Source organism: Tursiops truncatus, chromosome 6, assembly GCF_011762595.2.
Source record: "Tursiops truncatus isolate mTurTru1 chromosome 6, mTurTru1.mat.Y, whole genome shotgun sequence".
NCBI classification, from domain to species: Eukaryota; Metazoa; Chordata; class Mammalia; order Artiodactyla; family Delphinidae; genus Tursiops; species Tursiops truncatus.
Window position 1 is genome coordinate 107,550,224 of NC_047039.1, and position 21,687 is coordinate 107,571,910.

Genomic DNA, 21,687 nt, shown 5'->3' on the forward strand with positions numbered 1-21,687 from the left:
AGACCATGTTTTGTCTGCTCTGGGTTTCTGGAATTATATGAAACACTCTTTTCCCCTTTTTTCCAAAGTGTATTTTGCCTAACCCTTTAGTCCTTAGGGACACTCCCATTTAAGTCAAGAAATATGATTTGGAGCCATTCAATGCTACATGTACCAGTTTAAGATACTGGCCACATCTTGGGTTCCTGCCAGGATCTAGATAGATACCTAGTCTCCATTTCTGCAGTTCAAGGAGGAATTACTGCAGCCGTCATGGAGTCTATATAGGAAGAGGACAAGGTTTTTGCGGAGAAACAGGTACAAGCTGGCAGCTGAAAAGGAATATTAACAGATAAGGTCGGCTGCTGTTGGTAATGCATGAGGGCAGTGTGTTTTCTTTCTCTCGCTCTCCCTTTCCCTCTCCCTCTCTGTTTCTCAAATGTAAAATGCTTCCCAAATAACTGCATGCTTATCACTATCTTGTACAAAAATGGCCCTCATTCTAGACTCTATTCTTTAAAAAAAAAAGTCGTATTCAACAACGCTTATGAGAAACGGTGCTTTCTGTCCTGGAAGATTAATTGCCACTTCACCTTTTTTTTTTTGTCTTTGGTCTTTTTGTTTCAAAATATTAATATAACCAAATAGTATTTACTGTTATAAGCTATTGATTTGAAAAAGAGATGAATTGTTTTGGATCCCATTTTTGATTGATTTTTCTATTTGTGTATATTTGGTAACTTCACAGTTCCTTTTATCCATGTTGTAGGCAATCTTAGGAAGAAGAAAATAGCTCTTTTGGAGCTGAGGGGAAGTGACTGTTGCATCTAAAGTACAACCGGAAACTCCTATCTCTAACCTCTTTTTGTCCCCAGGTTGAGATTTTCTTTTTACTAATCAAAGTTCCAAGGTCCAGGAGGCTTTGTTTTAGAGAGCTTCTAGCTCCTTAACCTTTTGACTATAAATCTTGTGAAAGAGGGAGAAAGGAAGATCGAAAATGAGGATTTCCCATGAAAGAGAAAGTGAATTGTCATTCCTGTAACACTGTCCAGCATCTTTATGGGTCTGAGGTTAAGTTTTGGTTTCTCAGATAGCAGGCATTTATCATCACATACTCCCCTCAGATGTTGGCAGCAGTCCACGTTTTGGACATTTGCGTCTTATGCAATGTCTGGGTGTGCTCACCAGGGCAATGCAACCAAGCCATCGTTCACCCATCTCCACGCATTCTAACACTTGTGACCTCCTCCCTTCTCTCCCTTTCCGGCCCCCCCACCAAAAAAAGCAAACTTCATTGGAAACAGATTCTCAGATTAAGCAATTGTCATGCAGCAGTTTATAGGGAGTGGTACCCTGTTTTTGCCCCGTGCCTGACAATTTGAGGTCTCTATTTTGGTCTCTCTCACTTTTGTAAAATAAAGTTTAGATACAAAACTATATTAAGCTATAATTTTACATACATATTTTATAGCGGTAAGCCAGAGTACCTGTCTTCAGATGAAGACGCTATGGAACAGTTCCATACTAAGCAAAACTGCATTTGTTATTTGAGTTACAAGTTTTCATATAAAATTCTCTGATGACTTTTTAAAAACAGCTTCCTTGAGATATAATTCACACATTATACCATTCGGTGATTTAAAGTGTACAATTCAGTGGCTTTTAGTACATTCACAGAATTGTGTATCCATCATCACAGTCCATTTTTGAACACTTTCATTACCCCAGAAAGAAACTCCATACTCCTTAGACATCACTCCCAACTCCCCCATACCCCAGCTTAGGCAACTACTAATCCCCCCACTTTTAAAAATTTATTTATTTATTTATTTATTTATGTTTAGTTGCACCAGGTCTTAGTTGCGGCAGGTGGGCTCCTTAGTTGTGGCTTGCCAGCTCCTTAGTTGTGGCATGTGAACTCTTTTTTTTTTTTAATATTTATTTATTTATTTGGTTGTACTGGGTCTAAGTTGTAGCAGGTGGGCTCGTTGGGGCCAGGGATCGAACCCGGGCCCCCTGCATTGGGAACACTGAGTCTTATCCACTGCACCATCAGGGAAGTCCCCTAATCTAATCTACTTTCTTTTTATTTATTTACTTATTTACTTATTGGCTGCATTGAGTCTTCGCTGCTGCGCGTGGGCTTTCCCTAGTTGCGGCAAGCGGGGGCTACTCTTCGTTGCAGTGCGCGGGCTTCTCATTGCGGTGGCTTCTCTGGGCTCTAGGCACGTGGGCTTCAGTAGTTGTGGTGCACGGGCTCAGTAGTTGCGGCTCACGGGCTCTAGAGCACAGGCTCAGGAGTTGTGGTGCACAGGCTTAGTTGCTCTACAGCACGTGGGATCTTCCCAGACCAGGGTTCGAACCCATGTCCCATGCCTTGGGAGTGGAGTTTTATCCACTGCACCACCAGGGAAGTCCCCTAACCTACTTTCTACCTCTATAGATTTGCATATTCTGGACATTTCATGTAATTGGAATCGCACAATCTGTGGTCCTTGGTGACTGGCTTCTTTGACAGCATTTTAAGGATTCATCCATGTTGTTACATGTCTCAGTACTTCGTTCCTTTTTATGGCTAATATTGCATTGTCTGAATATTCCACATTTATTTATTCATCAGGTTGATCGACATTTGGGTTGTTTCTACTTTTTGGCTATTATGAATAATGCTGCTATAAACATTCGTGTATAAGTTTTCATGTAGACCTGTGTTGTCATTTCTCTTGGGCTTATACCTAGCAGTGGAATTGCTGAATCATATGGTAGCTCTTCATTTAGCTGTTTGACTTTTATGCTTCAGGAGTAATGTCTGCTTTCCCAAACAGGACTGCAAGTTCTTGGAGATCAAGAAATTGATTTATATATATTTTTTAATGTCCTCCATAGACTTCATGTGGTTATGGGCATTTTATTGTGCAATTGCTAGACACTTCACTTCTCTGGGCCTCAGTTTTCTCCTTTGTAAGATGGGAGTGATTATAATATTAATCTCTGAGGGTTGCTGTGAGCTTTAAATGAGAAGATACATGGAAAATGTATAGGACAATGTATTCCATATAGTAAGTCTTGAATGAATGTGGGTACTTTTTCCTTATTGGGACTAAATTATTGATTGAGTTTTTTCTTTAATAAGAGCTTTTAAAAGTATTTGGGCTAAGGCTGTTGGTATCTCAGACACTGGTTAAAAATTAGTATATAGAGAAATGCTAGGATAGCAGAAACTTTGGATATGAACATGTGTATCTGTACCTTCACATAATAGCACACTCCTTGCTGAATTTGAATAAGCAGAGTTAAGGGGAAAACATTTCTAGATCCTTCTGGCTTGCGAACTTGGACTGGCCGGAATAGCCATAGTTTACCTGTCATGTTCCTCAAGAATAGAGAGAGCTCTCTCCCTAGCAATCCCTGTCAAAGAGTCTCGGAGACTTTTGAACTGGGGGTTCTGATGGGTGGGTGTCAGGAGAGTGGTGGCCCCAGGAGGGGGGTGTGGGAGGTTGAGGAGAGCTCCTGGGTGGGGTCACCTCTCTCAGCCTTGAACAGAACTGCCCGTTTCACTCCCAGCAAGCACTGCTTAGCTGTGCCACTCAGGGGGTTCATTCATCCTGCGGGCATTTGCTGAATCATTATTTTATGCCAGATGCCAGAGACGGGGCAGGAGGGTGGGTGCAGGGAGGCGGGGGGAGTCGTCATGTTTGCAGGTGAATGAATGAGGCTTAGTGTTCAAGGAACTGAATACAGTGGTGACTTGTGGAGTCCTCAGCCAGTTGTTGCTACCTTAAAGACCAGCCTGGGCCACTCTCTCCTCTTCTGAGCTTGCTGAGTCTCTCTGTTCCTAGGCTGTCCCATCCTTGATCCTGACTTGGGGACTTCGCACCTGCTCTTCCCATGCCTGGAGAACTCTCCCCCCAGATCTTCACTGGGTTGGTTCCTCCTCATCACCTCCTCAGAGGACCTTCTCCCATACCCCCGCCACATTCTAGTTCATTAACCTTTAAAATTTCCTCTGAGCACTTATCACACTCCAGAATGATCTTATTTGTCTCCTGTGTGTATTGGCTGTCTCTCCCCTCCACATCAGGTGTAGGCACCTTAGGGCAGGAATCTTGTTTAGCTTTTCATTGTGGTCTTTCCAGTGCCTGAAATGATGTCTGGCACATAGCAGGTGTTCAATAAGTCATCATTGTTGAATGGAGAGAAACAAACGGGAGAACAGGAGACACATCACAAACTCCATGGAGGAGCAATAAGAAACCAATTAGAGGGCTTCCCTGGTGGTGCAGTGGTTGGGAGTCCGCCTGCCGATGCGGGGGACACGGGTTCGTGCCCCGGTCTGGGAGGATCCCACATGCCGCGGAGCGGCTGGGCCCGTGAGCCATGGCCGCTGGGCCTGCGCGTCCGGAGCCTGTGCTCCGCAACGGGAGAGGCCACAACAGTGAGAGGCCCGCGTACCACAAAAATACAAAAAAAAAAAAGAAACCAATTAGAAATCACTGGGTTCTCCCTTATTAGGAAGGTCAGATACCTTTAAAATAGATGCCTGTGGTGCTGGTGGGAGCCAACAGTGCTAAGTATTCTAAGACTGAACTAAGTGCTTTACACACATTAAATAGTTTAAATAATTTAATCCTCACAGTAACTCTGTGAGGCGTGTGTGGCCATCCACATTTTATAAATGGGGAAACTGTGACACAGATTTAATAACTTGTCCAAAGTCACAGCTAGTAAGTGGAGGAGCAGGGATTTGAACCTTAACCATCTGGCTCCAAAATCCATCAGAGTTATTTTGCTTTACTTTGTCAAGGTGATCATTGCAATGTAACAAAGAAAAGCACACCCAGGTTCAAGTGCAGAGTCCAGTCTGTGCTGGTGTCTGAGAGACAGTATGTGTAGTGCGAAGAGCGTTTGGATGGGGATCCAGAGACCTATTTCTGCTCACTCTGGAGTGACCAGTTGGTGGCCTTGCCCACTCCAGATGGCTGTGTTTTCCAGGAGCATCTCAATCCGAAAATGGGGGACCTAGACTCTGGCCTTTGATGGTCTCTAAAGTTCTTTCCAATATAAGTGTTCTTAAGCACCAAAGAAGTAGAATCATTGAAAGTTATTTTACTTCCACAGGCGTCTGCCAAGGAGCCATGGGTTTATGTGTTCACAGTCTCACGCTTGCCTGTATGTGCATGGAAAAGGATCTGGAAGGCTGCCCCCTAAACCCTGAGGGGTTGTTTCCCCTCAAGAGTGGGGGTAAGGAGGGAAATTTCACTTTGTAACTATACAGCTCTCTATTGTTATTTATTTATTTATTTTTTTGCGGTACGCGGGCCTCTCACTGCTGTGGCCTCTCCCGTTGCGGAGCACAGGCTCCGGACGCACAGGCTCAGCGGCCATGGCTCACGGGCGCAGCCGCTTCGCAGCATGTGGGATCTTCCCGAACCGGGGCACGAACCCATGTCCCCTGCATCGGCTGGCGGACTCTCAACCACTGCGCCACCAGGGAAGCCCTCTATTGTTAATTTTTGAACAAGAATGTGCTACTTCTCTATTATTAAAAACATCATAAGGCAAAAAATTAAAGTGGTTTGTAATTAGTTGCCAGTAGTTTCTGTGTACATGGGTCTTTCTAAGGGAAGGATCTTGAGAGTACTGGGAAGGCTTGTTTTCAAATATTTGAACCATTTCCTCCTGTTTTGTGTAACCTTTACTTATTCCACCTAGGTAGATGCATTTGTTTATTAGCAAGGAGGATCTTCAGCACAGAGCAAGACATTCAAAGAGGCTTGGTTGCCGTCCTCAGATATCTGAATTGCCGTCAGGGAAAGAGGAACAGGCTTGCTGTTGCTTCAGAGCAGAATTACCAGCAGCGTGTAGAGTAGAATCGCCAGGGCATGGAGTCCCAGCCCGGTATGCACTGGGAAACAGTGGAGCTGCCTTCCTAGAGTCTGATTACTGTTGCCACGTGAAAGTCCTCTTGGCTTGTATGTGTTTATTTTGTATCTGCCACCTTACTAAAGGTTTTAATGTTTCTAATAGTTTTTCAGTTGATTCCCATGATTTCTGCAGGCAGATAACTCTGCATCCTTCTTACCAATATTATCCGTCGTTTTCTTTTCTGGTCTAAATGAATTCTCAGAATGATGTTAAGTAATAGCAACTTAAAAATACAGTCCTGTGTCTGTGTTGCAACATGAAATATCTTACTTTCTGGGGGCTCTGACTTGTGCTTCAGCATTAATGCATCTCTTCTTAGATAAACAGAGGTCACTCTCTGTCTCCTCAGAAGTGGTATAAGGGTTCTTCTGTTCAATTTTATATTTACATTTAAGATTTATATACATTGGCGCATTGGTGCCGTTATTCCAGAGTATTCACGTTTATTGTGGGTCAGAGAAGTTTAGAAGTTTTTGGTTAAATACCCGTAGAGTTTGATATCTAAATATTTTTGTGATTATTTTAAAACTGTATTTTAAATATGTATTTCTATTTAATAGGATTTTTACATTATATTAAAAATCTTGATTGGTGGAAGTGATGTGTTGTAATTTTCTTATTTCCTTGTCAGTATGAATAACATTTTTTTTTTTTTTTTTTTTTTGCGGTACGCGGGCCTCTCACTGTTGTGGCCTCTCCCGTTGCGGAGCACAGGCTCTGGACGCGCAGGCTCAGCAGCCATGGCTCACGGGCCCAGCTGCTCCGCGGCATGCGGGATCCTCCTGGACCGGGGCACGAACCCGTGTCCCCTACATCGGCAGGCGGACTCTCAACCACTGCGCCACCAGGGAAGCCCCTGAATAACGTATTTTTATAGTGACATCACAGTGGGTGCCTTTTATTTAGTGCCTCGTATGTGCCAGACACCTTACCAGGCATATTGTCTCGTTAACCTTCGCAACTGGTCACTAAAGTATTATAATTTTTATTTTGCAGATGAGAAAACTGGAGCCTAAAACGTTTTACACTTGCTCAAGGTCCACAGCTAACAAATGCCTGAACCTGGATTTTCCCTGGTCTATCTAACTTTAGTGCTTCCCTTGGCATTTTTTCTTAATCTTGAGGGTGGGAGTGACCTTTGCCTGAGTAACTAGCCTTATACCCGCACACAAATGGGGTTTATTTAAGAGGGTGCCTTTCAGAAGAACTGCCACTATTGAGCTGGAATAACTAGAAATTCCTTGTACTGTGAAAGGGAATTTCAGTCATAGAGGAGGGCAGCTGTGGCCTGAGTTTACACTCCCTTAAATCCCTCAGCAGAGCAGAGGCACTTCTCATGCTGGTGTCTGGGCAGTAGACTCCTGGTGCGTGTGTCAGGGCAGCATGGAGCTCTGGGACTACAGAGCACAGGATATTGGAATCCCCTGTGGGTTTGAGGACTTTGGTGATGCTCCCACTTCTCCCAAGCTTCCAGCCCATCTAGTATTAGTCATGCTATTTCAGATGTTTTGGTGTGCCACGGGCTTAGGTTCCCTGACATGTGTCACTGCCGAGGGCAGTCACGGGTGCCAGGGCGGTAAGAGTAGGGCTCCCTGGGGGGAGCAGGGGGTGGGGGAGGGGTTTGCAGCTATCCCTAGAGCCTGCGCTTTGGGACTTCAGTTGGTATACTGGGTGCATCTGAAGGTGTCCCAGATAATCTAGACCACCTGCTGTGTTTCTCAGGACTTGGGAGGGATTTGTTGAGTTTGGGAGTTACCCAGGATGTGGTTGAGAAGGAATCTGCTTTCTTGCCTTTTGGCCATGAGGGAAGCACAGTCCGCCAGGGCTATGGTCCTCATGATCATGGAGAAGCTGAAGCTGCCGCATATACACAGGCTAGGTGGTGGTGGAGTGGACATTTTGGCTATAGATATACACGGTTTGGAAAGCAGAAATAAGATCCTCTGGCTACACCAGCCTCAGAAGGCTTTATTGTTTCTCTCCACACAAAGAGGACGTACAAGGGAGTTGAAATGTGATTGTCAGGGCTTATTTGTGAGGAAGTAGCCCAACCTCCTTGATTCTTAATGCTAAAATGGGCTCTAATCCTTGTTTCCTTTTCGGTATTGGATTAGAAAAATGTAGGGCAGGATTAGAATTGGCTGGCAACAATGCCCACAGCAAATACAGGCCCTGAGAATTTTGGAACAGGAATCACTAGGCAGGAAGGCTTGAACCTGCACCAGTCTTTAGGACTGTGATCCTTGTTTTGATTTTCTGATTATATCTCTGTCTTCCCCTATCAAAAGGTGACTTGAATTTAAAGTCAGTGAATTTAAATTAATTGTGTGTAATGGCAAAAAAAAAAAAAAAGGAACATGTTCATCCTCGGTAATACAAAAAAGACAGTGAAATATACCATTTTAATCCACTGTCATATTAGCAAACAAACCTCAAGGTATTATTTTATCAGTTAGTATGTTATTTTGGAGAGCCACTCAGAATACTGATGGGGGTGTAAATTGTGTTTTTGGAAAATAATTCAGCAGAATTTATCAAGAGCCCAGCATATTTATACTCTTTACCTATTCATTCCATACCCAGAAAGCTCTCCTAACAGAATAATTTGCGCAAAGAAAAGCCCTGGGCACAAAGATGTTCACTGACACTTTACTTTCAGAGCATTTTTCCTATTATAATACCTAATACATGGTCAGTGTAAAAAGCTTGGGAGGACATAGGAAGGCACAAATTGGCACTTAAAAGATTGATCATAATCTTACCACAGAAAAATAGCATTTTCATTAAAATTTTCTACTTTTTCCTATGCATATATCCTTTTTTTTTTTTTTTTTTTTTTTTTTTTTTTTGCGGTACGCGGGCCTTTCACCATTGTGGTCTCTCCCGTTGCGGAGCACAGGCTCTGGACGCGCAGGCTCAGCAGCCATGGCTCACGGGCCCAGCCGCTCCACGGCATGTGGGATCCTCGCGGACCGGGGCACGAACTCGTGTCCCGTGCATCGGCAGACGGACTCGCAACCACTGCGCCACCAGGGAAGCCCCCCTTTTTTTTGTTTTTAGATTTAATTAATTAAGTTATTTTTGGCTGCGTTGGGTCTTCATTGCTGCGCGAGGGCTTTTCTCTAGTTGCGGCGAGCGGGGGCTACTCTTCATTGCAGTGCATGGGCTTCTCATTGCGGTGGCTTGTTGCAGAGCACAGGCCCTAGGCGCATGGGCTTTAGTAGTTGTGGCACGCGAGCTCAGTAGTTGTGGCTCACAGGCTCCAGAGCACAGGTTCAGTAGTTGTGGCACACAGGCTTAGTTGCTCCGCGGCATGTGGGATCTTCCCGGACCAGGGCTCGAACCCATGTCCCCTGCATTGGCGGTCAGATTCTTAACCACTGCGCCACCAGGGAAGCCCTATTCTTTAAAAAATAGTTGTAACATACCTTTTTCCCAGAGCCATGTATTTTGAATATTTTCTCCCTCTGTTTTATTCACCTGGGGAAACGCTAACCCTAGTTGAAACCAACTTTTCTTTCCTTTCTGGCGTACACCTGGACAATCAAACATTACTGGGGAAGAAAAAAGAAAATCACACAACTCAGCTGCCTGGTTTTACTTTAAATTTATGGTCATGGACCTCAAATTAGCCCTTAAAACTGTCGAGAAATGCTAAAACATCTCTGTAGGAAATCCCCTTTTGGGACTTCCCTGGTGATCCCTCGGTTGAGACACTGTGCTTCCACTGCAGGGAAGCAGGTTCGATCCCTGTACATCAGGGAACTAAAAGGATATCCACTTTCCCAATCTTTGGGAAGACGTGTGATAGTCTTTCTTCAAACCTTCCATATACAGCACCACCGTCCCTACTCTGAGCCAGTGACCTCGTTTCTAATGAGGAAGCCCCTCCCCTCTGCCACCACTCTTTCAGCCCACCATTGGTCCCCTGCCTCTCCCCACTGGGTGGACCTGGTGCCCTGCCTCCTATCCCAGGTCAGGGTCTCTTCCTGTGTCTCAGACCCCAGCCCCTTCTTCCTCCTCAGGGACCTCAGTCTTTGAATGATCTGTCCTCTCTCCTGCATCATCAATCTCCCCCTCTCTTTTGGTTTATCGCCAATACCATTTTTTTTTTAAATGCTGTAATTGGGAATCCCTCAGTGGTCCAGTGGTTAGGACTCCGTGCTCTCACTGCCAGGGCCCTGGGTTGTATCCCTGGTTGGAGAACAAAGATCCCACAAGCCGCACAGTGTGGCCAAAAAAAAAAAAAGTCTAATTTCTCACATCTTAAAAAAAACAAAGGACTTCCCTGGTGGCACAGTGGTTAAGAATCTGCTAATGCAAGGGACACGGGTTCGAGCCCTGGTCTGGGAAGATCCCACATGCCTTGTAGCAACTAAGCCCATGCACCACAACTACTGAGCCTGCGCTCTGGAGCCCACGAGCCACAACTACTGAGCTCGCGAGCCACAACTACTGAAACCTGTGCGCCTAAAGCCTGTGCTCTGCAACAAGAGAAGCCACCGCAATGAGAAGCCCACACACCGCAATGAAGAGTAGCCCCTGCTCGCCACAACTAGAGAAAGCCTGCGCGCAGCAACGAAGACCCAACACAGCCAAAAATAAATAAATAAAAAATAATTTTAAAAAAAGAATTAGTATTAAGTAAAAATAACTGAAGGAAAGCTTTCATTTCAAAAAAAAAAGAAAAACCCTTCCTTGATTTCACATTCTCTGTCTACCCTGCCTAGCTTTCATACTTTTCTCTGCTGCCTTATAGGAAAACCTCTTGAAAAAGTTGTCTAGATAGTCTGTCTTCCTCATCACCCATTTTAGACTGGCTTCATCCTTATTGTTTCACAAGAATGCTTGTCAATAAAGACCATGTTTCCAAACCATCTTACTGGTCCTACAAGCATTTGGGGTTTTCTCCAAACTTATCTCTATGTGGTAATAATGCCCAGATTTTAAACTGTAGCTAAAAGTCAGTCTTTCAAGCTCTAGCTACCCTCCCTGTATCTCCCCTCGGATGTCTCTTAGCCATCTCAATCTTTAATCAAAAAAGGATGTTCTGTATTCTCCTACAGATCAGTTCTTTCCTCCCTCTAAATCTTTTGTGTCTCTACATCCATTTCTTTGTTTAAGCCAAAAAGCTAGGAGTTACCTGTTTCCTTTCTTTACTTTCCCCCCACACCCAATTCAGCAGCTAGCCCTGTTGGCTATACGTCCAAATAGATATCAAATTCACCCTCTTCTCGCCATGTCCACTGCCACCAGCCGTGGATGGACCCTTGAGAAGCGTCCTGACTGTACTCCTGCTTCAGTTCTTGCCCCCCTCCAATCTCATCTCTACTGCACATCAGATGACGTCCCTACCCTCGGTGGCTTTCTGGTGCCCTTCAGATAAAATCATACTCCCGTCAAGGTCCCCTGTGATCTGGCCTCCAGCCTCAGCTTCTACCACCTTCAGTTCCAAGAAGCTGTCAAGCTCTTTTTCCTTTTTCCACCTCGAGCCTTTGTGCCTCCCTTTTTTTTTTTTTGCCCACCACATGTGGGATCTTAGTTCCCCAACCAGGGATCGAACCTGCGCCCCCTGCAGTGGAAGCCTGGAGTCCTAACCACTGGACTGCTAGGGAAGTCCCTTTTTTTTTTTTTCCTGTTTTTTTGTTTGTTTTTTGGGTTTTTTTCGTCTTTTTTTTCTGATCCCCTCTTAAAGGTAGCTCTCCACACTGGGTTTTTTCCTTTCTACCACGGCCCTTATTTATTTACCTTAGAGCATTTGTGAGAAGCCATGATTGCCCTTTTGTTTTGTCTGCTTCCGTCACTAGAGTGTAAGCTCCGAAGGAGCAGTGCCATGTCTGCTGTTGTTCATCCCTGGTGCTGGGTCCAGCGACTGGCAAACAGTGGTATTGAGTGAATGAGTGGGTATTTTCCACATCATTATTTCTGATGGGTACGTAGTATCCGTTGCACAAATGTAACCTAATTGACTTAACCACTGCCTTATTATTTGATATATTTGTTCCCAGTTTTTCACCACACTGAAACATGGGAAATAATCTAAATGGCTATTGGGAAAATTGTTGACTAAACCAGGGACTATTATGCAGGCATTTAAGATCCTAGGAAGCATTTTTATTAACATGGAGAAATGAGTTTTCTTACTGAAAAAAAGCATAATACGAAATTATATACACCACATGATCTTAGCTATGTAGAAGTTCATGGGAAAAGCGAGTAGGAAATAAACTAAAATGTTAATTATGCATTTGGGGTTGGCAGGATTACAAGTGATTTTTCTTTTTGATTTTTTTCAAGTATACAAGTAATACATGGTATTTTCTTCTTTGTACTTTTCTGTGTTTTCCAAGTTTACTGCAATGAGTGTGTATTTTTTTATAATCAGGTAAGGAGCTCTTAAAAATTTTAGAACACTTTGATGACACATCAGATTATTGCAGATAGTCAGAAGTAGAGTCAGGAACCATCGTGCTCTGGAGGGTGACCTAAAATGCTGGAAGCACACTCGCTAATGACAGCTCTTAGCCTTGAGTCCTTCCAGGCCTGTGGCTGATCTGGGTTTAGAAAGAGTAGCAGAGCGCTGTTTCCTGTGAATCCTGCATGACCGGGTAGACTTGTGTGTGGTGTGACATTATAGAAACTGTGGCTTGCAAAAGTGTTGGTTTTGGGTGAGAGCATCCCACAGATGTGCTCAGGGTTGGAAAGATACCACAACTGCTCTTCACGTCTGTTTCTGGAGCTTGACGGGGGCTCATGTGCCCTGGGGTATTGTCATAGCATTTTATGCACTTAAGTCAGTGGTTCTCAAACCCCAGACCCTTTTGGGAATTCGAGGTCAAAACTATCTTCATAATAAGACTAAGATGTTATCTACCTTCTCACTCTTATTCTCTCACAAACGTACACTGGAGTTTTCCAGATGCTATATGATTCACAGCAGTTTATTTAAGAAGCAGAACCCAGCTGTCTTCTACGAAGCCAGACATTAAGGAGAGTTGCAAAGATGTAAAACAATGCCAGTAGTCTCACTAAAATTGTTTTATTATGGAAAATATAAATAGCATTTTGGGAATTCCCTGGTGGTCCAGTGGTTAGGACTCAGCACTTTGACTGCCATGGCCCAGGTTCAGTACCTCGTCAGGGAGCTGAGATCCCAAAAGTTGCACAACGCAGCCAAAAAAACAAAAATATAAATAGCATTTTAATGAAGTGCAACTATGTTATCATAGAATGGGTTTATTATTATTGTAATTGAATTAACACATATTTTAAAAATTTCTCAGTTTAACTTCTAATACAGGAAATGTCAGTAGATATTTGCCCACATACACAAACACTCTTTGGGGTCCCCAATATTTAAGAGTATAAAGGAGTCCTGAGACTACAAAGTTTGAGAACAACTGAATTAAGGAAGCAGGAAGAGAACTGTCTTTATGGTGGATTGATTATGGCTCAGTAGACAGATTGGTTGAATTGCATGACTCAGGAGAACAAAGCCTATGGAGGGAAAATGACCTCGTCTAATAGGCAGGGGTTGGAAGTCCTTGAAATTACATTAGATTTTTTCTTCCACCTCCCCCCTCCTTCCCTCTCTCTTTTCCTCCCTCTCCCCTTCCCTTCCTCCTTCTGTCTTTCCTTCCTTTTTCTCTCCTTTTTTAGAGATCATGCATGATGTGATAAAGAAGGTAAAGAAGAAGGGAGAGTGGAAGGTAAGTAGAAAAGCACAGTTAATGACCTTAAAGGTGAGTTCATGGGGAAAAACAAGGATGGAGTAGGGTTGGGGAGAGGCATGTAGGCGGGGAATGAGGACCTTTGCTGTGTCCAGAGGATACCAAAAGCTTCTGCACTAGAGAAAGGTAATCTGCTGTGCCTCCCATTTTATACGATCCTGGTGAGGAAATCTCTTGGTCATAAAGCTTATCTTTAAGATCACCTGGTGAGGCATTCTAGAAGTGGAACTCTTTTATTCAAACAAGATCTTACCTGAATAAAGCAGAAGGTAGAATTATTCTGCTTGCTATGGGAGACGAGAGGGGACCCTTCTTGCCCCTCTGGTGGCCCTAAAGCATGTCCATGGAGCCCACACAGCAGTCTGAAAAGCCCTCATCTGGCCTATCCTGTCTGCCTGTAGCTACATAAGACAAAACAACTAAGTTTGTTTATTCATTTAACATTGAGAGCAATGCTGGAAACTGTCATGTTCCTGAAACAAGTATTTAAGTCAATCTAATTGATTATGGCCTCGGTTCCGGCAGTGGGTGATGCAAGTCGGCAACGTGCTGTCCTCCATCCAGGAAGGCTTTGTTTGAAGGACCATCTGGTTGTCTGGGACCGGGCATTACAGTGACCAGGAGAGCGCACCGTCTTACTTGAACTTCCCCATGTGTTGTTGAAGGGCTTATGCCAACCATTCTTGCTCCCGAGTTTTCCTGTAGTAAAGTTCACCGGGCCTGGGAGCAGCAGAGCTGATTGGTACCAGGAGGCTTTTGAAGTCTCACCCTGACCTCATGAGATTACGTTTTAGCCGGAGCAGCCATCCTCATACCCAGAGTGGGAGGCCAGCTGGTGGGAACTCTTTATGCCTGCCTTTCTCTCTTACCCTTCCCATCAGTAATGGACTTGCGGACATGTGAATTTTAAACTAACCTTGAGGAAGCTGCCTCATAAAATGAAAACTGATTGGCCCTCGTGCTACAGCAAGATGCTTTCGGGCCCACATTTTTCCAGCACCTGTTGCCTGGGTTTCTATCTTTGAAGAAGGATAGGAGAAATAGCTTTGTTTTAGCTCCGTCTCTCCACTGTGGGCCGAATGGAGAAAGGAAAGGTTGGCTGAAGAATTGCAGGTATGAAGCTTTTAGACCAGGACGGCATGTTCTTATTCTTCCCACCTGAACTGAGACAGAGTTTGCTCCCAGGATGACACGTGTGCTGGTCCATCCCGATGATGTCTGCAGCGAAGTCCTCTCCTTCCACCCCATAAATGTGGCACTAGTGTTCATTCTCCCATTAAGAAAAAGTTTACGCCCTGAAAAAATACCCTCTGACATGGATTTCCCCGAGTGTGAATGCTGTAGATGAATTTTTTTCTTTTTTCTTTCTTTTTTTTTTTGCATTTTTGTGAGTATTTTCTTTGTCATGGAAAAAACTTTAATTTTTTTAACTTTAAAATATTAAGTCACATCAGTGAGAGCAAACTCTCCTAGAAGCTTAGGTTTGCTGGGGAAATAAAAGCTAGCATGTCTCTCGGCAAACTTCTGGCCCGCAGGGAGCGTTGATAACTCAGAGTTTTGCGTTTCTAGGCTCCTTCTGAAGTCTGACTGGGTCAGCGGAGGAGATAATCATAGCAGGTGCCCGTCAGGCTGTAAACTGTTCCCTTTGTTTCCAGGTGCTGGTGGTGGATCAGCTGAGCATGAGGATGCTTTCCTCCTGCTGTAAGATGACAGACATCATGACCGAGGGGATAACAAGTGAGCGGCCTTCCCTCTGCCCTCCCATGACACTCAGCCTTCTCTTAGGGTGTTCTTTCTCCTCCCTATCTGTTATTATCTTGCTTGACGTTATTTTTTTAATAATTTTTATTCATGAAACCACATTCTTTTTTTTTTTTTTTTTTGGAGGCGTCGGGTCTTTGTTGTGGCATGTGGGTTCTTCCTGTGGTGTGCAGGCTTAGTTGCCCCACGGCATGTGGGATCTTAGTTCCCTGACCAGGGATCGAACCCATGTCCCCTGCATTGGAAGGTGGATTCTTAACCACCAGACCACCAGGGAAGGCCCTATCTTGCTTGACTTTAGATCTTCCAACAACCTGGGTGGTAGGACCATAAGGTCCTGAGAGAGACCCCAGGCTTTCTTGTTCTTCATTGAATCCTCCACACCCAATCCAGTGTTAGATGCCCATTAAGTATCTGTGAAAGGATGCCAAAGGAAGGCTCAATCAAGAAAAAAAAAAAAGGGCAGGCCACCCAATAGAAAAGAATGGACAAAAGAATTAAACAGGCACTTAACAAAGGAAGAAATCCAAATGGCCAATAAATACGTGAAAAGTTGGCCCCCTCAGTAGTGGTCAGGAGAATGCAATTAAAACCAGAGTGAGATACTGCTGTGTACTCAGATTGGAATATTTAAAATATGATAATGCCTAGGGAGGGTGGGAGGGAGGGAGATGCAAGAGGGAAGAGATATGGGACCGTATGTATATGTATAGCTGATTCACCTTGTTGTAAAGCAGAAACTAACACACCATTGTAAAGCAATTATACTCCAATAGAGATGTAAAAAATAATAATAATAAAATATGATCATGCCAAGTGACAGGATATAGAAAAATGGGAACTCCGATCTGACACATGTCAGTTGGTACAGCTACTTTGAAAAACACTCGGCAGAGTCTAGGAGAGTTGAGGCATGCAGATCCTATGAGCCAGCACATCTGCAGTTAGATGTGTGTCCTAGATAACCCAGGTGTGTGCGCCCGGGTTGCTCACAGAGCATCACTCATAGTAGCCCCAAAGTGGGAGCACCCAAAATGTCCACCGGGAGTAGAATGGTAAAATAAGTTGTGGAATAGTCACACAGCAGAGTACTGCTGATACATAGCAAAGAAGAGGAACGAACTCTGACTACTGGCTCATTCCAAAATGCAAACGAATCTGATAAACAATGTTGAGCAAAAGAAGCAAGGTACATCCTTAACAATGTGCGTTAATTTACATAATGTTCAAAAACAGGCAGAGCTAAGCTCTACTGCTTTGAAATGCAGGGACAAGTGAGTCTTAACCACAAAGAGAAGTGATCACCATTCATGTCACCACGGTGGTTCTCTTTGGGGGGAAGGGAGGAAATTGTGATGAGGGAGGGTGAAGGAGGGCAGTGCTGATGGGTTCTGTGGCCTGACTGGGGTGGTGCTTGTGCAGCATTTGCTTTGTAATTATTTGTATATTTATGTTTAATTCATTCTTTGGAATGTGCTTTAGAATTTCACGGTAATAGGTTTTTGAAATAAGTTAAATCACCTGCTCAAGGTCACTGGCCAGTGTCACACCTGAGACTAGGACACAGACCTCCTGGCTGCTGTCCCCAGCTCTTTTTCACATTTGTGTGCAGCTCAAATCTTACTTAGGAGCCCCTTTCAGGGGAGATCATATATTTTAATCTGTGAAACAGCATTGATGGAAAAGCAGTCTATTTTGAGGTATTATTTCAAACAAGGAAGTTAACCTTTGTTTTTCCTCCTAAAAAACTTTGGGTGGAACATACCTGTTGCAGTGCAGCTCCCAGTTTTTCCCCCTGGAGAGAACTTTTATATGGTATGTGGCCCACAGACTACTGCTGGTCTTTGTCAAAATTACTGCCATACCACAATTACGGGAGGAAGAGCAAGGAGGGTTGAGGTTTTCATTAAGCTAGATGAATGTAATTTAAAGGTTGGTGATTTCATCATTTTTTAAAACACATTTCCGCCAAAAAAAATTTTTTTAAGATAAAAAAGAAATAAAATAAAAGCATATTTCCAAATCTAGTTTATCTATCACCAAAAACATAGTCCTGTAAATAGGAGTACGTAATTTTTGGTGTGACTTTACGTCATTCAGTGATCCAAGACCAGACTTGCCCCTGTTTCGAGCTTACAAAGTTATTTTCCTCACTGAATTTTTAAAACTTTTTTTTTTCCTCTATCAAGGCAAAAAATGCAAATATAGGTAAAAAGCCAAATGTAGCTAATGAGCTTCTAACAAAGAAGCAGCACCGTCCTGCCCTCCTTCTTCCTCCCCCATCCCCTGGGATCCATCACCCCAGAGGCAGCCACTCTGCTCTTTCTTCTGGTTATCTTTTTGATATTTCTAAATAAGTGCTTACAGGAGTATCGCTTGATTCATCATGTTAGACATTATCTGTTGACTTTCTGTGGTAGATGAGGGTTCAGCTCTCTCCTCCTGCCCACAGACTCTTCCCTATCCCAGAAGTTTTTTTTAAATGTCCTTACTTGGCAAAATTTAAAAGTCAGCAAGCCTGTGTTAACCACCCCCAAATATTTGTGGGGGGGAAGTATTATTGGCCTATGAAATTCAAAAATCTACAACCCCTGATAAAGTAGATGGTTGAGAGATTTTGGTATTAGTTTGAACATTGTTTGGGGTGAAAAGTCTTTGTAAATGTTACAAGGGATACTTCTAAAGGGATGCTTTTATTTGCTTACATCACCTGCGTAGGAAGAATGGCACTGTACGATTTCCTGCTCGCTCTGTACCAGAGGACAGTGTAGCTTTATCAGGTGACTAGTGAGATGATGACTTAGGTCTTCTTTCCCCAGCAGATGAAGTAGCTGACATACTGTAAAAGAAACCAGCAAACCAAACACCCATGGTTTGCTTTAACAAAATTTGATGTTTAGTCTTTGAACTATTGAAAGGAACAGTATTATACAGAAGGTATGTTTGGAATGTCTTCATTTGATATACAAAGGAAAATGATAAAACGATCTAACTGTTGAAAAACAAGCCAACATGGAAATTCTAAAGGAATTGGGATTATCTAGGACAGATGAGAAAAAACTGAAGGAAGAGGCAAAAGACTAGATCAAGGAATTTACTTAAACTGAAATGGGAAATAGGAAGTATTTAGTGTGATAAGGTTTCAGGTTTTCTACCACCTGAGCCTCGTGAGACAGAGGAACGTGGTAACTCTGGGGAAGGGGCGTTGAGTCTTTCCTCCCCCCACTGTAGATTTTTATTGCACCAGTCTGAAGGTGGCCTCTCTCTATGGCTTCTAGTTTTATGATCACCAGTTCTGTTTTCTTATTTACCATGGGCCGCTGTTTTGTTGTCTAGTTGTGGAAGACATCAACAAGCGCCGAGAGCCGCTCCCCAGCCTGGAAGCTGTGTATCTCATCACTCCCTCTGAGAAGGTAAACCCTGCCCAGAAGAGCTTTGGCTGAGGTTACACGTGCTGGCTTGGTGTCTGGGTGGCACCATGTCTGATGGTTCTGGGTTAAGCACGCATTTAACACACTGCTCTGTTTAAGCATGCAATCCACCAACGGGGAAGGTGGGGTGCGGTGAGGAGGGAAGAGTACATTCCTTAAGCTTTCTGCCAAAAGCCAGGCTGGACCAATCTCGATTTCCCCTCGTGTTAGCTTTCTAGGTAGGAGATCACTTTATCTAGTGATCGGCCTCCAGAACTTGGGTATTTTATGCTTTCAGATTTTTTTTTTTGGCCTCGCCACGCGGCTTGCAGGATCTTAGTTCCCCCGACCAGGGTTTGAACCTGGGTCCCCTGCAGTGGAAGCTCGGAGTCCTTACCACTGGACCACCAAGGAATTCCCAGATTTATTTCATCAATATCCAGTTAGGGTTCAAATTTACCTGTCTTATCATTTTGGGGGGTTGGTTCAAATCAGTATCCAAGCAAGGCCCACCTTCTTGCTTCTGTCTTAGATGTCTTAATCTATGTAAATTCCCCCCAGTTTTCATGTTTTCTTTTCATTTTTGAAAACTGGCTTATGTATGAGTTTCTGCAGATGCAACTAAGTTGCTAGAACTTCATCGCAATGAATCTCCTGGTAGGTTTCTGACCTCTTTTGTGGGTCTCTTCTTAGGAACCCAAGTTATGGAGGGTCCAAAGAATGGACGCTGTCATTTTGGAATGAGCTAGGGAGGCTTTTGTTCATCTAAACTCTGAAACAATCCTAATCTTAAATCCTCAGAGCTCAGTTATGGCCGAACATAAGTTAGAATTATACATCAGAAATCCCTTGCTATTTTGTGCATGTAGCTTGAAGCCAGCATGGATTTGACTCCGTTCAGATGTAGGTTCCATTTGCTTCTAGAATTAGATTCAGTTCCCTTTTTTTCCCTTTCCACAGTCTGTCCACTCTCTCATCAGTGACTTTAAGGACCCACCAACTGCCAAGTACCGGGCTGCGCACGTCTTCTTCACTGACTGTGAGTACAGCTGTCAGCTGCCGCCCTGGCCTTCCTGCACAGCCAGACTTACCCCAACCAAGCCAGGCCAACAGGGAAGAAATGGGTTGTTCCCACTTTTGTCCTGATCTTTTTTTTCTCTTCAGAAGACAAATTGCATAAGAGATAAAAATAAATGCCCACAAATACAAACCTACTATGTCATGCAGTCCCTTCCTGATTAAAAAAATAGCTCCTCTTCTAAGGTCTAGCATGTTCAATGCTGAGAAGAATTTTCCGATGCCAGCCTTGGTGTTTCATTGTATAGACTTCCAGATATCACTATAAACGTCAGTGTGTTTCCATCTACCTTTCAACTACAAAGACACTCTGATCTGGTGGTATTTGTATCAGGTAGAAGTGTATCATTGTCCTAGAATCTGTTTTCTTGCTTTGTGGAGGTTTTGTGCATGGAACCTAGTGCAGAGTGTACAATAATAACAGTTCACCCTGTGTTCTCTCTGGGGAAAACCCCACAAAACTCACCACTGAGCAGTTGGGGGAAAGTTCTTGCAAAGAATAATTTTATACTCTTTGAAGACGGGTGGCAAAGAAAGCAGGTAGATGGCATTAGTAATAATAAACCAATGACACATTTCTGGGGACCTGAAACTGTTTGGTCCGGAAGAGTCATGAGAAATCGTGGTCCCCCCCCCGCCCCACCAAGTGGGACTCCTGTGCAGCCGAGTTCCTTAGAGGCCCTGGGGAAATGTCTGCATCGCATTTCCCAACGATTTTATTTTTCTTTACTTATTTTATTTTTCATAAGTATCTCAGATGTGTGGTGTTTATTTATATTATAGGCCTTTTCCTGATCCCTTTTTGATCTCTCTTGGTTTTTTTTCTTCTTCTTCTTAATGTCAGAAAATAGTTTTTATTAGCTCTCAATATCTCAGTCTTTATTGCCATTTGTTTCTTTGTTATACGTTGAGGGCCTTGTAGGTGGTTTTGTATTCCTTTTATACCCTAGAGGTAGTAGGTTGTCGGGTAGGATGAACCTTCTGTTTACCTTTTTTAAATCCTACTAAAATAAAGAATTCCCTGGACACGTGCGAATGTTGAAATGAACCAGCAAATGGGCAGGAAAACAACCTACTGTCCTTGTCATTCTGGCAGCGTGTCCAGACGCCCTGTTTAACGAACTGGTAAAATCCCGAGCAGCCAAAGTCATCAGAACTCTGACGGAAATCAACATTGCATTTCTCCCATATGAATCCCAGGTGAGGCTGCGTGGGGGAGGGCCTAGAAAACCCACATCCTGGCTCTTCTCGCAGGAACTCTGGCCACGTGCGAGAGGGTGGGGCAGGGGTGCAATAAAGAGAGTGGGGGAGGGGATTGCCGAATGGCGCGTTGTGAGTGGACGTTTATGTAATGGCACAGTAGTCCTTAGGGGTCTGCCCAAGATGCCCTCGTGTTAGTCTCCAGTTATTTCTGACTTTCTGCAGCCATCCTGCCCTTCTTAGTGTTCATTTCATCCTCACTCACATTGTTCACTCCTATTGGCTGACTCCTTGACTAAGCAAAAAGTAGCCAATCCAGAAAGAGCTTGGGAGGAGGGGAGGGGAAGGGATCAGACAACACCCGTTTGCTGCAAAGGAGACTGTTTTTAATGTAGAGATAACCTCAGCTTGTCATGTGCCGAAGGAACAGATGGTAGCCTTCGTCATGAGCTGTTAACGCTTCAAGTGCCAAAACCTCTCCTCTTGGAAAAAAACAAAGTCGTTAAACCAGTAAAGGTGAAGCTGATCATGAGAGAACATATAAAATTTATACCTTAGTATTTTAAAATTTGTTAAAATGCCTCCTCCTTGCAAAGAAACAAAAA

At 43.7% G+C, this 21,687-nt stretch overlaps 1 protein-coding gene across 2 annotated transcripts in view; it reads left to right on the forward strand.

The window, feature by feature from the left end:
* The window catches only part of STXBP1 (syntaxin binding protein 1), a 71,921-nt gene that overhangs the window by 21,703 nt on the left and 28,531 nt on the right, over window positions 1–21,687 (forward strand). For both annotated transcript variants that reach the window (XM_073806632.1, XM_033858640.2), the window contains exons 2-6: window positions 13,564–13,613; window positions 15,290–15,371; window positions 18,732–18,808; window positions 19,766–19,844; window positions 20,979–21,082. In XM_073806632.1, coding sequence (XP_073662733.1) covers window positions 13,564–13,613; window positions 15,290–15,371; window positions 18,732–18,808; window positions 19,766–19,844; window positions 20,979–21,082 — 392 coding nt within the window. The remainder of the gene's footprint in view (window positions 1–13,563; window positions 13,614–15,289; window positions 15,372–18,731; window positions 18,809–19,765; window positions 19,845–20,978; window positions 21,083–21,687) is intronic.